We start from the raw sequence: 16,081 nt of genomic DNA, 5'->3' as shown, positions 1-16,081 counted from the left end.
TTTCTTTTGTCCTTCTATCTCACTTTTCTTCTTACTTCCCAACTTTCTTTTCAAAAGGGTACAAATACTGCTCTTTAGGAAATAAATGCTCAGTTTACCCACAAAAAATTTCCATGAAAACTCAACTGAAGAGATACAAACAGGCAGTAATTCTAGGTTTAATGTTCTTATCAACCAACTTTGATAAGAAACAGAACACATCCCGATTCTTCCTGGGACTGGACACTTTGACCAAGAATACTTTCTTCCTGGTGACGGTCCTATAAACTGCTCTTTATATTGACATATCTTTCACACCATCGAAATGGGACATATTCTTCTTATATAGTCCATTTAAATGGTAATGAAAGAGAATGTGATCTTCTCATATAAAAAGTGGTTTCTGAGAAGCCACTGTCTTCTAGCACAGACAGCAGAATATTCCAAAGCTCTTAAATTAAACTGTTGAGTGGATTAAATCTCACATTACAGAGAACATTGATTCTAACATTCATGCTTTTATGTACCTACCTTTTACAGAGAACGTGGTCTCCTGAGGAGTTAATATTTAACTTCCAGGAAACTGAATTATTTTCTTAAATGCCCAGGAGAAAGATGCTCCTTGTAATAAATCTGATAAGTTTTCTTGCAAACAAATGGCTGTTTGTTTATTTATTTATTTTTGATAAATGCAGATTTTCACATACCCTGTTGAAAGAAAATTAAATGCACCAGGAGCTAAATATTTCATGCATTACTCTGCTGTTTTGCTGGTAAATCCTTTGTAGTACTAAATGCATATCACTGAGATTTGTTCTTCATATGAAATAGCCTCTGGCTGGAATGAAGGATTTCCAGCTATTTGGTTTATGATAATATACCTTCCCTAGCACTGATAACAAGTGGAAAATAAAATTCTTCATGTCATGTCAGTCTCTATTTCTCATTTTCATGGTTCTGTTGTGATTACGGAGAGCCTCAATACCTTGGCAAAATCTATTTTGAAATGTTGCTGTGAAGATTGTAGTAATCTGCGGAATGGCAGGAACGATGTCCCTTGGGTTGGTAAACCTGGGCCTTTTGCCTCCCCAACCTCCACGCCCAGGCCTCTGTTTGGGGAAAGCCCAAGTTATAGGAGAGAATGACTCACAGATGCAGCTGGGAGGAAGACAGAGGAGGTGGTTCAGCCAACTAGCACCCACACATCCATCAGCTCTTGTTCCCACCCTCATTCTGCCCCTGACTAACCACGGAGATGAGACAATAAGACGCCTGTCCTAGAGAATGTCACTTCTGAAACTCTTTCCAGAAAAGGCACTTCAGATTTGCTGTGACTAGGGAATGCTGTCTGTGGCAGAGAGAATATAGGGCTCACTAAATATTCTGCATGCATCACTCCTGGGTGGAGGAAGGTTAGGGCAGGACAGCATGGGGACTATGGAAGCCACGTGCTGAGATGGCAGTATCACAAAGAGCTGGCACCCCCACATGGGGACACATGGCTGGGGTATAGGCTGCATTGTGTTATGCACTGAGACTTCTAGGTTAATTTCTGACCACGGCATAGGTTGATTCTCTCTCCAGCTCCCTCTCCTCCCTGCACTGCCACGCCCGGGCCCATTAGGAAAAGAGCACACCTCAAGATTTTGACCTGTGTGTTGTATCCCAACTCTGAATGGTGCCTACCACTCAGCAAGAATAACAGGGTTTATCTTTGAAATGTGACCGTTTTTTACAAAAGCGACAAGCCTGCCAGGAATTCCAAAATGCTGTTTTCTACTATCAAATGGCTGCCATTTTGCCATGTGTTATTTTCCTGACAAAGTGGATAAGGGATAGGACGTTTAGAATACTAATGTCCTGGATGGCCTTTTATTGCTGAAGTTTTTAATAAACTGTCTCTGATCCTTATATCTTTTCAGTGATATTTGTAGAAATCTCAGTTTATAGGAAGATAAATAGAGCCAGAGCTTGTTTCAGTGATTCTGCAAATGTTTCCCAATATGTTACTCTCCAGACCCATATTCAGAATCAAATTTCCATTTCTCAGACTTCACCTTTAGAACAGTTCCTTACTTTCCATTTTGAAAAACTGGAACTTTGTTTCTATTTCATAATCAGAGGGGATTCAATTGGGAAGTGGACCATGCGATAAAGGAATAGGCCTATCACCCTGGCTTGTCTCCTCCCGCCTTTTTCAGATTCCCTGTCTGGTGGGAGAGCAAGAGGAATAGAAGTTGGGACTGAGCTCAGTCAGAATTCTAGCAGGGTTCATGGAGACGGGGAGATCGGAGGGGTAGACTAACGACATTGTTCTCTCTCATCCTGTTCTCTACCTTAATTTTTGCTTTTCTGCATTAGATAATAAATTGGGCATAATACACAATTATTTTAGTATAAACAAATTTCTATAATACTAAAATAATGGTTGTTGTTTCCTCTGTTCTATTTATTCTGAGTATAAGTTTTGTGTGAGAAATGTAACTTAAGTTTGTGCCTTTTGGCTGCGCCAACACATATATACAAGGAAGTGTATCTAGAAAAAACCCAAAATGATAGATCAGTTTTGAGGGAGAATCTACCTCACCAGACTATTTATTCACTTAGAATTCCTGTGGTTCAGCCATGATCTTCTAAGGAGACCTGTGCGTTTGGATCATCAGTACTCCTAAATGTGCATCTTAGTAGGTTTCCGGTTGCAATAACAGCCAATCTCAGTTTATTTTGATTCATTGCTGCAGATATCTATGGCTATATATAAAAACCATTCCAAAATTTTGTGACTTAAAAACAATTTATTTCTTATAATCCTGAGGGTTGACAGGATGGTTCTTCTGTTACATGTGGTTTAAGAAGTCACTTACTGAGTCTGAGAGCTTAGCTGGAGCCAGAAAGTCCAAGATGGTCTTTCATTTCCTGAGGTCTCTTTCCACTGGCCTCTCATCATCAGTAGGATGGCTCATCCTTCTCAGAGGGAACTTTACAAGATAGAACCCCAGTGTGCGAGTGCTTATCACACACCTGCTTGCATAATACTTGCTATAATCCCATTGGCCAAAGCATGTGACATGCCCGAGCCTGGAGTCACTGTGAGAGGGGACTATACAAGGATAAGGATACTAGGAGGCGTGCTTTCTGGGCTCCACCAATGCCACAGTCTACTACCAGGTTAGTGAAGTGTTGTTGTAGAATACACAAGACAGAAGAAAGACAGGAAGGTGTCTTAACCATGATCACAATTCTGACAAACCTCATAGACACTTGGAACATTGGGGAACCAAGACACTGAGAGTCCTGGTTATCATAGTATAAGAGTAGCAGGTGTTTTGTTATCACCTGTCTGGTGTTCCACCAATGCTATGGTCACTCAGCTCTTCTCTGTGTCTGCTTCTACTGATCTTTTGCTGCCCAATGGCTTCATTCTGCTCTTGACACCTCATATCCTCTGCTTACTCATAGATTCTCATGCTGCCTTGCCTCTGTTTGACCTTCGCCTTTGTTCCTGCTCCAAACTGCCCACTCACTCCCTCTTTGTGTGTCATATTCACCCTCCCCATGAGAAAGGAATTTGTTGCCACTTAGTTGGTCACTCTTCAGTCCCTCTCAAGCAACCGTGTCACCTCCCAGGCTCTACGTGGCTGTCTGCCCTTGTTCAGACACCCACCCTGATTCTTTCAGGCTTGGTCAGGGTGGTGGGGTCAACACAGAAAGAAAGACTGTGAGCAGGGCAAGTATTCAGAGTAGAGAAGGCTCCTCCCCATTCTGTTCAGCTAATTGCAATTGGATTGGGAGGTAGGGATAAGGAGGGACATTCCCTTTCTCTTTCAAAGAAATACTTCCTTTCTCTCTTACCCCAACCATCCTTCCTTTTCTAAGAAGCTCTCTCATCCCTGAAGCTGCTCCTGACAACTGCCATCAGAGAGCTGGCTGGACAAGCGTGGAACAGGTGCCGCCCTTAGTCAGGATCAGTTAGTCTCACATGTATGGACTTTTTATTAATCTTGCTTTATCCTTTGAGATCTCTGAATTATATCATTGTCTGATATCATTCTATTTTCTTTCTTGTAATTGCTATGTAAGTAAAAGAGAAATGAAAAAGCCAGCATCTCTATAATTTCTTGTGTTGAAAAGAACTAGATTTCATTGAAAGAACTATGTGGGCTTTTTTTGATGATCTAACTCAATATCCAAAAAGCTTTAGAAAAAATTTTTAAATCTAAAACAGCCTTAAAATATTATTTAATATATTCTTATGTTTATGCATGAATCCATCTCTAGCAGGATTCACAAAACCTAGTAATGATGACTGCTTCCCAAGGGAGAAACTGGGTTTCTGGTTGTTTACTTTGTATTATATGGTCTTTTGTACTTTATGAATGTTGTACTATGAGCATATATTGCCTACTTTTAAGGTTAACTTTTTAAAGTATGTGCTAACTTGCTGTTCCTTTAAAAGGCCAGGCGGTGCAGCAAGTGGTACAGTCCCAGGCAGCACTATTCACATGAAATCCAGTGTGAAGAAGCCCCTGGAGTTGTGCTATAGGCAACACTGTGAAGATCTGTCGATATTCTGAAACCGTTAGTGTTTTTCTTTTTCAACATTAATGACTAAACTTGGTTATTCTATTTGCTTATTGGATAATTGCAAAGTAAGAGGGTATAGGAGGGAGAAAAATGAAAGGACCTCAGAGTATATGGCAATGTGAGATGGCTAAAAGCTCCAGAACTTTTCAAAACTGGAGCACAGATCTGGCACTTCACATATCGTGTGTGTGTCCTTAACTTGCCATCCTGCACCTTGGATTCATTGTAAGTAGGTTGGGAAATGTATAAAACTTACATTTTGGACTTGTTGGGAAGATGAGATAAATGAATGCATGGAGAAGACTCAGCGCAATGCCTGGTCCATAGAAAGGGCTCTTGGAATGGTAGCCAATTGTGATTGTTTTCTTCTTCTCATTTATTAAATGGGTATAATACCTGCTTGCCTATGTTCTCAGGTTTTTATGAATATCAAATAAGATAGTCAGTTATAGTGCTGTGAGGAGTAGGATTTTGAGCTATTATCAGGATGTATTCAATCACCTGTTATTTGGGTAAAAACCACCTGTTAATCGTTCACCTTTCCTTAGGTGCTCCTCAGGGTTCTAGTTGTCAGATTGCTTGCAGAAACTCTACTATGGGAGATTCCTTTGTACTAAGGAAAGTAGAAAGACGTTCCTTAAAGCTTCATGCAATTTGCCTTGTTGTTTGATCATTATACTCCCTATAGTCCCATAATTCCGAACTACTTTTTCCTGAGGTGTGCTTGATGGTTGTATAATTGTATAAATATCACAGTGATTTTGTTGATGTGTTAACTATTAATAGTCATTATCTAATTCTCTCTAACATTTCCTCCACACTCTCAGACTCAAAATCTGTGATTGGTGAGCATAAGCATGGGCTGAGGATGGGCATTCATGTGCTTATTCCTCGTGGTAAATATTTAAAATATAAAAAGTGACCATCGCCAAGTTGACTTCTGAAAAACTCCTTTCACAGGCAAGATGATGTCACACCCACTTAGTTGTCCAGTCAGAGAGGCCAGCCACCGATGGGTCATCAGAGCAATAATTGGTGTGTCAGAGGGTGTCCAGTCACATAAGCATATTTGTTTATCGGTTTGGGGAGTGTAGATCATGTTACGTGTGCAATCTACGTTGAACCCACCCATGTTGGAATGCTGAAAAACGCAGAGAAGAATGAAATGGCAAGTGATGCAGGGCCTTCCAATTCTGGTAGAGAACTGGTTTATTTTTTTCATTAAAATAATTTCATCCTTCATTTGAGAGTAAAAGAAAGGTTTTATTTTCTTTCTAAAGATAATACTTCTTAAGTAAGCAACAGCAGAGCTGCTTTTCTCAGACTTGATGTGAATCCATTGTCAAAGCTTTAGATTTATCTTTAGAAACATATAGCAAAAAAAAAAAAAAATTATACTGGGGAACATTTGCTCTGTGATTTAATATGAATTTGAGGCCAAAGAAGTAAGGGACCCTTGAATTGAATTTCTTGTCTAATGATGAGAGTTTATTGAAGAAGAGTCCCCCCCAACTCTGTTTCACAGGTCCTGTAGGTAACATCCAAAAAGTTGCTTTGAAGGGAGTGAAATGAAATGAAATATAAAAGGGCTTTACTGTTTATCATTACTCTCATTCATCTTAATAATATATGAGATTTTAAATATCAGGGTGATTTATTTTCAGAAAATGAACCTACCATTTGTCCCATGCTAGCATGCTTTAAAATGTCTATGGCAAATATATTTTTGCAAATTATGAGCTATATTGCACTAACATACTCATTAGCCTTCACTGAAAATGATGCTGCTATTTTAAATGGGGTTTTATTCATTATAGTATAATTACATAAACAATTTAGTTTTAGTTCATGATTCTCACTTAAGGAAGACTATCGTTTTCCAAGGTGAAGTACAGGGCAGATGGGCTCCAGTGGGGCAGGGCATTGACATCAATGCTGAGCGTGCATGGCAGTGGTTTTTCTTTGTGCAATTTGCAGAGCGCATTACTCTTGCTGAGAGAAAGCTCAGTCTTCAGTAGCTGTATTTGATTTTCAGTTTGACTGAGTGCTGGGGACTTAAGGCTGTCCTTCTGTGCTTGGATTTTCACCTATGAAGGCATCCGTAGGAGGAGTGGGTGATTTTCCATGGGCAGGAGTCAGAGGACAGGCTGGACCATTGCTTTGTCCGCCCCTAACAGAACCTACTCTAGAGACGATTTGTGGTTAATGGTACAGTTCACTTAAACTTCTGGAGAGAGAACACATCTTCACTTATCATAGTCCACGACCTCCCAGCAGTGTGAGGATTTATTCACTCATATCTCTTTAAGTAAGTTCTCTTGCAATATTTTTAACATTTTAATTTTTTTCTTTATAAAACACTGTGATTTAGTATGAAATATTTTACTCTCTGTATATACTCTAAAATGATAAAGAAGGTTGATTGATACTTTCTTTTAAATGAAGCTGTCTGAAGGTTTTCTTTATTTTGGAGCATGAACAATTTAGGCATCCAGGCAAAATAAATAAAGAAGAACTTATAACAGAAATTGTATGTAGCTGTTTAAGTTCTTACAGGCATTACAATTTATTAGTACATCTTCTGGAAATTGTATTACTTATCCAGCCCCTATTCAGAGAGCTTGGCACTTAACTTGAATAAACTTCTTTGGCATGACACAGGAATCAGACAAGTATACTATTTGTTTTCTCAGGATTTAGCTCTGTTGTTTTCTCTTAATATGTGTAGTATGTAAGATCAGCTTGTTTTAGTGCCATTTGTGTCACTTATTTTTATTTTTCCTAAAGTTTTTGGGTGAATTCACAATTAGCATTTCAACAGAGAACTTGTGAGACACTTAAGTAAAATTTATTAAGTGACATAGATGTGCTTTGCACACACAGAAAGTCTGGTGAGTATTTTGGTCAGACTTGGTTAAGTGAGCTGCTATACCTGCTTCTCAATTTTTAATGGACATGAATATTCATATTTTATGACATAGAAAAACAAATTTCCTGGCTGTTAAGTAAGACCACATAACATGGATGTTTTATTTATACTATAATACTTATATAAGTATAATGTTTATGTTTAGTATGTTAAGTTCTTTGTTTTGTTTTGTTTTGTTTCGTTTTTGTGTGTTGGGGGGGGTTTGGTGGCGGGGAAGAGAGTCTCACTGTTTCCTATGCTCAAGTGCCATGGTGTCAGCCTAGCTCACAGCAACCACAAATTCCTGGGCTCAAGCAATCCTCCTGCCTCAGCCTCCTGGGTAGCTGGGACTACAGGCATGCACCACCATGCCTGGCTAATTTATATATATATATACACACACACACATATATATACACATATGTATATATATGTGTATGTGTGTGTATGTGTGTGTATATATATATTTCTAGTTATCCAGCTAATTTCTTTCTACTCTTTTTGTAGAGACATGGTCTCACTCTTGCTCAGGCTGGTCTTGCACTCCTGAGCTCAAACGATCCACCTGCCTTGGCCTCCCAGAGTGCTAGGATTACAGGCGTGAGCCAGCACACCTGGCCTGTTAAGTTCTTTTTTAAATTTGTTTTGCAAGAAGTGTCCTACTACGATTTTAACCATGTTCAAATCAGAACTCAATTGCTAGCAAAATACATAGGGCAGAGCATTGTTTGATATTCCTTTTATATCTTTAAGCTCTATTCCACACACACACACACACACACACACACACACACACACACACACACACACCCAGGATCTTACAACTAATTTGGCCATATTGACAGAGTTTGGTTGTTAAACCAAGCAGTATAAATATATTGATAAATGTAGCCTTGGGTGGACCATGGTCAGACTGCGTGTCTGAATACAACCTCAACTCCAAAGATCTTAAGCTTCCTTTTTCCTCTTTCCTCCTTTCATTCATTTTTTTCCCTGAAAATATTTATTTACTCCCTACCGTGTGCCAGGCACCGTGATGGGCCCTGGGGGTGCAGTGGGCACAGGACAGATGCAGGCCCTGCCCTGAGGAGACTTGCAGTTTAGTGAGAAAGACAGACATCATAGGAATACACAAATAGTCCAGTATTTCAACCTGTAGGAGCTACCCCAGTTTGTGACAATAACATCCCTCCCACCTTTTTGAGAGAGCCATTGGTCACCCCCACCTCTCTTCATTAAGGAGAAGCCATGATTGCACCTGTCATTTCAGGTAGGAGTTTCCTGTAAGAGACACCTCTGTTCTGTGTTTATGCTCATGCTCGCCACTGTGCAGTGAACACTTCCAGGTGCAAGGCACAATATATCAGGTGGTGGGAGAGGGATCCGAAGATGAGAGAGACACAATCCTTGCTGAAGGAGCAGGAGAGAGAGAGAGAGAGCGTGTATACAAATATACATATTTATATAAATATAAATGATCTATTTGTTAATGTATCTAGATAATGTATGTGATGTTCAAAACAAGGAATTTCAGGAATTCAGAAGTGGTAGTGAAATGACTTGTAGTTGGGGTGATCAGCTAGAGTTTCTTGGAGGTGACCTTTTCACGGATTTATAAGAAATAAATGGGACTTTGATAAGAATATAAGGTGGACAAGGCATTCTAGACAAAGGGAATACAATAAGCAAAGACAAAAAGGTGAGAAGATTTGAGGCATACTGAAGGATCAACACAAGAAGGAAAAACAGAAACAAATCATCAAACAATCAAAAAAAAATAGTTATATGGAAATAGGAGGAAGTAAGGCTTACAGGATAAATTGAGGCCAGATCGCTGAGGTCTTCAAATACTGTTTAAGGATATACTGGACTTTATTGGATAGATCAAGTATTTGATCTATCTAATATTTAACCAGAGAAGACCGTTTAGAAAAAAAAACAACAAATTAATCTGCACTGTGAAGGAGGGTGACCGTGGTGAGAAAGGCCTGAACTCAGAGCCCAGCCAGGTCTGTGGCTGTTGCCTAGGCGAGAGGTGGGGAAGACCTGAATTGTTGGTGTTCAGCTGGTTAATCAGTGTTTTGGGTTTGAAGCAAATTTGCAACAATGCCCTAAACTTTCCCAGGGATAATCTCTAGAATGGAGAAGCCATTAGGCCTCCCTCCTAAAATCACAAAGTGATTGCTTCCTAACTGGCTTAAAAGCCAAGTTTTCCTCATCTACTAGGAAGGATGTGGTACCTTCTGAGCACTTGCAATACAAATACCACTTAAAATGGAAAAACCATAAGGATGGTAAAGTAGATAGGTGTAGCTTGACATCACTACATGTATTTCTGAACTGACTTTAGCTGATTAATGAATAAATGATTATTCCAGTCGGGAGAGTTAAATATTTAAAAGGTAGCTTTCTTTCAGAGTTCATGTATAATACAGGGCTGATTTCCTGTGCTACAGACTTCTGCTCTTCATTTCCTTCTTTTTAATACCTTATAATTATTATTCTGACTCTATCCTTTTTCAGTTCCCTGCATGAAAATTATTCAAACACTGCACACAACAGTTTCACAAAATCTTTTGTGAAAGAAGAAAAGGAAATTCCGTTTGTGGGTCTCAGCAGGAGTTAAGCTAATGCAGCTTAAAATAATGCCGAAAAAGAAGCGCTTATCTGCAGGCAGAGTGCCCCTGATTCTCTTCCTGTGCCAGATGATTAGTGCACTGGAAGTACCTCTTGATCGTAAGTATTAACATTTTAAAGCTGTTAGGCCTGGGAGTCAAAGCCTCCTGGCATTTACTATCTCTCTGAACTGCTCGAATGAAGAAGGTGTCTGTGTGATACTGAAAAGCTAATCAAAAATAATTTGGCTTTCACCTTCAGCACCTGGTGTTTTTAAAGACTCACACTGTAGAAATGGCCATTGAAATGGCCAGATACACTGTTCCCTCCCTGTTGTTCTCCTGCTACCAGTCAGGTGCCTTTGTGTGCAGGGACAGCCTGAGAAGGGGTGAGTTGTTCTGCTCCTGGAGCCTCCCAACAGGCGGCTCTTTAGAGAAGCAGTCCTGCAAGAAAACTAGAAGAACCACCTTAAAAGGATCATAGAGACTTCCCTGCTGCCCCTCCACACCTTCCCATTACCTGTTCTGCAAAGATGCGGGATGCTCTCTCCGCCAGCCCTACACTCCTTGGAACCCCCAGACTACACATAATTCATTTCTCTTGATTCAGGCAACACACATTTCACGTTCTAATTGTAAGTCTTAAACATGAGTCTAGAACTAGGAAAAATATCTTATCTACAGCCTGGAAAACAGTTTTGTTTGGTTTAAACAACGTGATCAAAGACCAAGATGCAAATTTTGAGACTAAAACAAGTAATATGCAAAAACACTAACATGGAACAAACAACAGCTACTATGTTCACCCACTCTTTTCCTAATAGTGAAATATACATACGCTGCACTCTCCCTGATCTGGGTGGCTTGATTATGAAAAATAAATATAATGCTAGGGTCCAACTGGTCTCTTTTCCTGCAATGGAAAGCAGAATTTCAAGTCTGGACAATTACTGTACTTCAGAATTGATTTCTCCTTTATCCTTAATCTGCACGACCTCTTTAAATCCATTAGCTTCCTGAATAGAACATCTGTTTGGCAAGCTTTGCAAGGTGCAAGGAAGATAGTGCTTTCCTAGGGCTGTTCAATTGTTGGGATGTCATTTTTTTCTTTTTTTCCATAGAGGTTGCAACTGCCAGTGGGAAGACATTAAGAAGAGATGTGGTTTGCCCCACACTTTGTTGACTTCCTTCACTGTACTTCTATAGTCAGAAACACAATAAAATGCAACATTTTTCTTATTTTTAAAAAATATGCATTCAATGACCATAATTTCAATTTTCAAAAATATATGTAATTGCTCAAACCCATTGGAGTAGGAATGCCTAAATAAGCATTTGCCCTGACAAATACACAGGAGAGGAAGAAAAGCACTTGAGAGAAATGCTTTTGTTCTCTCTGGTGTTAAATATATTCCCCCTTAATCTGACTGCTCAATCTAACAATCAGAGGGAAACAGTCACCTACGGCTAACTCAATTATCGCTGCTAATGGAGAAGAGGCATAACCATGATGAAAAGAAAGTCACGGCTAACTCAGGCACTCCTGCATTAACCTTAGCAAGTAGTAATGACAGGCAGCACTATGGAATGATCTGAATTGCATGCTAATGTAATTTCTTCCCTGCCCCTGTTTCTTACACCCTTTCTCCAGTACATGAGCTACTCCTCGACGTAGGCACCAGGAACCCCTGGGTGATTGAGGAATTCTGAAGCAGAAATATGCTAACAGTCTAAAAAGTTCAACTACTGACTTGGAGATTAACCAGAGAAATATAAAAATCTAAAATCAGTGTTAGACTTGGCTTGGATGGAGCATTGTCATTATAGCAATGGCCCATTGTTAGGTATTATTACCATATGCATAGTGATGTCTGGGATAATGGGATCAGACACTATACAGCATGTGACAACTCAAATTAATTGTAGATTTCAGCTATTTTTCAAATTGAACATAATTGCTTGTCCGGCACAACATGTATGGAATGGAATTAGCCATTCCTATTCCTGGAAGAATCATTTTTTGCCTACAGCGTTGCTTTTGTTCTTCCATGTGTTTACGTGGGAAAGCTGCTGTAGGAGTAAACAAAACTATTAATGTGAGTTTTGGTCTCTTATAACTTTACAACCTCAATCTTCACTATATGGGTTTTGTAGGTCAAATCAAATAGACCAGTTGCCCCTTTTATCTTCAGGGTTCTAACATTCTTATTACTAACATCTCATTTTCTTTAATCCTTTTTGCCCACTCACCTGCTGATATTGATGGGGAAAAAGCAAAACTTCTTGAAGACTGTAAGTGTCTTTCCATAAATTACTGGGCAGTGTGAAAGTTTGACCATGTCTTTGTTTTTTGAATTAATACTGTGAATTAAATGCACAATTTCATGTCTTGTGATGAGTGTCTTTTTAAGCATGTGCATTTACTATAGCTAAGCATTGCATTTAAATACCAAGAAGCAAGTGTAATATATTACCTGCATGAATTCTGAAGACTCAGGTATTATTCTTTCTTTTACCAGTATGCTGCTGTACTAACTTCCAAGCTTTATTCACTTCTGATGTAACTCAATGAGAAAATTCTCAAAATTTGGAGAGAATGATTATCTGGTTCTAAATGCTATCAAATGCTCTCTGGAGCATATGTCTTTTGATGTCTTTTAGAAGGTGGGTACGTGAAGAAGCTTTACCTAAGTCAGCAGCTATATACCCTCTTATACATCTTTACTCTTCAAGACTATGGAGACTGATGTTTCTAGGTGTCATAAGTAGAATATCCCAGCGAATATTGGCTTGAATATTGGCTTGAATATTCAAATAGCCAATACTTGAATATTGGCTTGAAATGTGCAAAAGATAAGCAGCTCCCACTCAACGTGGTTTCTGAGTGGCTTGCCCCAGGCATCTATCATCTAGCTAAAAAATAGCCAGTTTTCAGGCATTCAAAAATATCCTTTGATGTTGGATTAACCAGAAAAATTATGTAAAATCACTTTTTCCCCTTATTACTGCAAAGCATTTGTTAATTGTTGAGTGACCTAAGCACTGGTCAGAGGTACATCCAGACAGTAAACTACTGACAGTTAGGAGTGGCGTCTAAGCCAGTTCAGCATGTAAATAGAAGCTCTGCATTTGAAACCACCAAATCTGCACCTCTGTCACTCCCAGAAAAACACAAGGAATTGGGCTATGTCACTCCTAAGAATCCCCTCCTCGACTGCCTATGTCCACTATTCCCTGGGTGTGGGATTCCAGGCTTTCTTCTATTATCCCAAACTCTATAGTCCCAAAGCCTGAAGGATCATTCAAAGGTGAGTCTGGTCCAAATAAAAATGATTATGATAATTTTTAAATAGCTGACATCGTTGAGCCATTATAGCATTGGTTTGTACTAAGAATTTTATACAAATCATTTTCTTAATCCTCCCAAAAGTTGGGAGTAGATATTACTTTTAAACCTCATTTCCCTCTGAGGAAACTAGGGCTTACAGAAGTTAAGAAATTTCCTTGAAGTCTCACTGCTAGTAAGAAACAAACAGACTGGTTCTTAACCACCACACCAAACTGCTACCTAGCGTTGGATACTGACGGTGCTAGATGAAGGAGGTTTCCCTGTGTATGATGGAGGCTGGAAGAGTATCTGGGTTTGGCTGGGAAATTAGGAGGGGGATGAGATATTGCCAAAGGGAAGGGAAATTGACAGTGGCCCAAACCCTGCATAAATAGGTGCATGATGAATGTTGACAGTAATGAGGTTAGCTTTTGATCTATACTTTGGGTGTCATTTGGATATTTAGTAAGAGCTGTCCAGCGAACAGCAGTAAGACTGGATGCAAGGCAAGAGAATAGAACCATATTTGCAGATTTATAAGACTTTGGATGTGGAGATGACACATTTAGCCCTTGCAACAAATAACCATGAGAGGGAGACAAGGGCAGAGGAGAGTTACTGAGCTTTGGGAAATGCTTGGTTGGCAGATTGAAGAAGTTTTGCAAAGGAAGCACAATGTGGACAGAGGGGAAAGGGAACATCCAGAAGATGAACAACTCACATGAGCCAGAATGTCAAATACAGCAGGGAAGGAAAAGAAAGTGAGAGTCTAAGAGAGGCTTAGGGAAAGTTGCATGCTGCAGAGGAAAGCATACCGCAGCAGGGCCACTGCACTGCGCAGCTCTGGGGTGCCCATCCCGTTGTGGTCTGCCCCAGCCTCAGCACTACTGACATGTGAGGCCAGATAAGTCTTTGTTGTGGGGGCAGGGGTCCTGTACATTGTTAAATGTTAAATGTTTAGCAACACCCCTGGCCTGTCTCCACGAGATGCCAGTATCACCTCGCCCCCAGTCATGATGACTGTAATTGTCTCCAGATATGGCCAAATGTCCCTGGAAGGGTGAGGACAAATTGCCCTTGGTTGAGGACCACTGGCCTGTGTAAACAGCTCTCCATGGAATTGTGCAAGGCTGTGGCTTTCTACCAGGAGTTAGCCAAGAAAGTTTGGTTCTCTTTGCTTTTTGCTTTCCTACTTGAGCCATTTTGCCATCCTAAAACAGCAAAAAATGAGGTTGGAGTAGATTAATTCTCCAGTCCCTTCCTGTGCTAACACTCTGTAACTATGATCTCACAAGAAGGACAAAGTGATCTTAGAACCGCTTGAAGATCATTAGAGGTCTAGAAACCAGCTTTCTTCAGATTAGTTTGTTCTGAGCCAGAACAGTTTCTCTCTCTGATTTGAGAATAAACAGATAACACTTTGAAGAGCAAAATGGAAACATTGTCTCCTAGAACAGAGAACTTCCTCAATGTCATTTATCTTCCAAATAAGACCATTTTATCTTTGAACCTAATTCACCTACATCCTAGATCTAATAAGACATGTCAAGTCTCCAATTTAAAAAAATGTTTAATATTAATTTCTCAAATGTTTGTTCCCAACATATATTTTAATTTATAGTAGGGTACTAATGAACTATAAGTCAGTTACTGTTTCCTCAGAAACATGCAAATTTACCTCATAACTTAAATTTCACTGGAAAACATCATCTGAACCGAAGAAATCAGAATTTCTCATTGTTACATCAGAAAAGAAACTGTCTTAATATTAGGCTTGTACTGGCAATTATTTTCCCAAACTTTTAGTGTGGGAAAATGGACTTTGTGAGTGCATATAAAGTTACCAAAAGGAAGTTATGCCTTGACCTCACAGTTTTAGGAGAATTTCATTGAAAATCTACAGAGGTAGGTGCTGCTACAACAAAAATTACTAAAAAATACATGGAGCACATTTAGTTTTTGGTAAGAGATTTTGATACAGGAAAAAAATGATTGCTATTATAATATTAAATGATTTATTCCTTTACATTATTCTTCTTTCCACAATTAAGTGGTACAACCTCCAACCATCACTCAACAATCTCCAAAAGATTACATTATTGACCCTCGGGAGAATATTGTAATCCAGTGTGAGGCCAAAGGGAAACCTCCTCCAAGGTGAGTTGCTGTTTGTTTTGGTATGGTACTGAAAATAAGTCAGGGGATCTCTCTGAATATAGAAACAAGTTTGGAAATTTCAGTAGAATAAGGTTAGCCAGGTGGAGCACTTTCTTGTTTTAGCTGGGTATTTAGATTACCCTTTTGTTCATCTAACCAACTCCCCATCCCATTTTGACCCTTCAAAGACAGTGAAGGTCTTCCAAAGTTACTCTTAGGTTCTGCATATCCCTTAAGTATCATCTATAGGTTTACTGTTTTGTCTCTCTGCTGAATTAGAGCCAATTTCTTCTTCTTAAAAACCTAGGTTATTGACATTTCCCTACTAATCCCCATCTGAAAAAATGCTCATAATTGTGGGGAGATGTGGAAAGAGGCTTCTAATCCTGGTTCTGACAATAATGGCCCTATGACATGGGCAAACCCCTTTCCTCTGGTCTTTAGTTTCCTCATCTGTAAAAGAAAGAAGTTGAATTGATGACTTTCAAGATCTCTTCTATAGCAGCCTAT

At 39.4% G+C, this 16,081-nt stretch overlaps 1 protein-coding gene across 18 annotated transcripts in view; it reads left to right on the top strand.

The window, feature by feature from the left end:
• The window catches only part of NRCAM (neuronal cell adhesion molecule), a 265,047-nt gene that overhangs the window by 183,648 nt on the left and 65,318 nt on the right, over positions 1 to 16,081 (top strand). For 15 of the 18 annotated variants that reach the window (XM_076006544.1, XM_076006534.1, XM_076006541.1 and 12 more), the window contains 3 exons: positions 9,995 to 10,207; positions 12,361 to 12,378; positions 15,466 to 15,571. In XM_076006544.1, coding sequence (XP_075862659.1) covers positions 10,102 to 10,207; positions 12,361 to 12,378; positions 15,466 to 15,571 — 230 coding nt within the window. In that variant the 5' untranslated portion in view covers positions 9,995 to 10,101. The remainder of the gene's footprint in view (positions 1 to 9,994; positions 10,208 to 12,360; positions 12,379 to 15,465; positions 15,572 to 16,081) is intronic. The other 3 variants (XM_076006545.1, XM_076006542.1, XM_076006546.1) reach the window with 1 other exon arrangement.

This window comes from Microcebus murinus, chromosome 9, assembly GCF_040939455.1.
Source record: "Microcebus murinus isolate Inina chromosome 9, M.murinus_Inina_mat1.0, whole genome shotgun sequence".
NCBI classification, from domain to species: domain Eukaryota; kingdom Metazoa; phylum Chordata; class Mammalia; order Primates; family Cheirogaleidae; genus Microcebus; species Microcebus murinus.
Note: the sequence above shows the minus strand (reverse complement) of the source record. Positions and strands in the feature narration are given on the sequence as shown.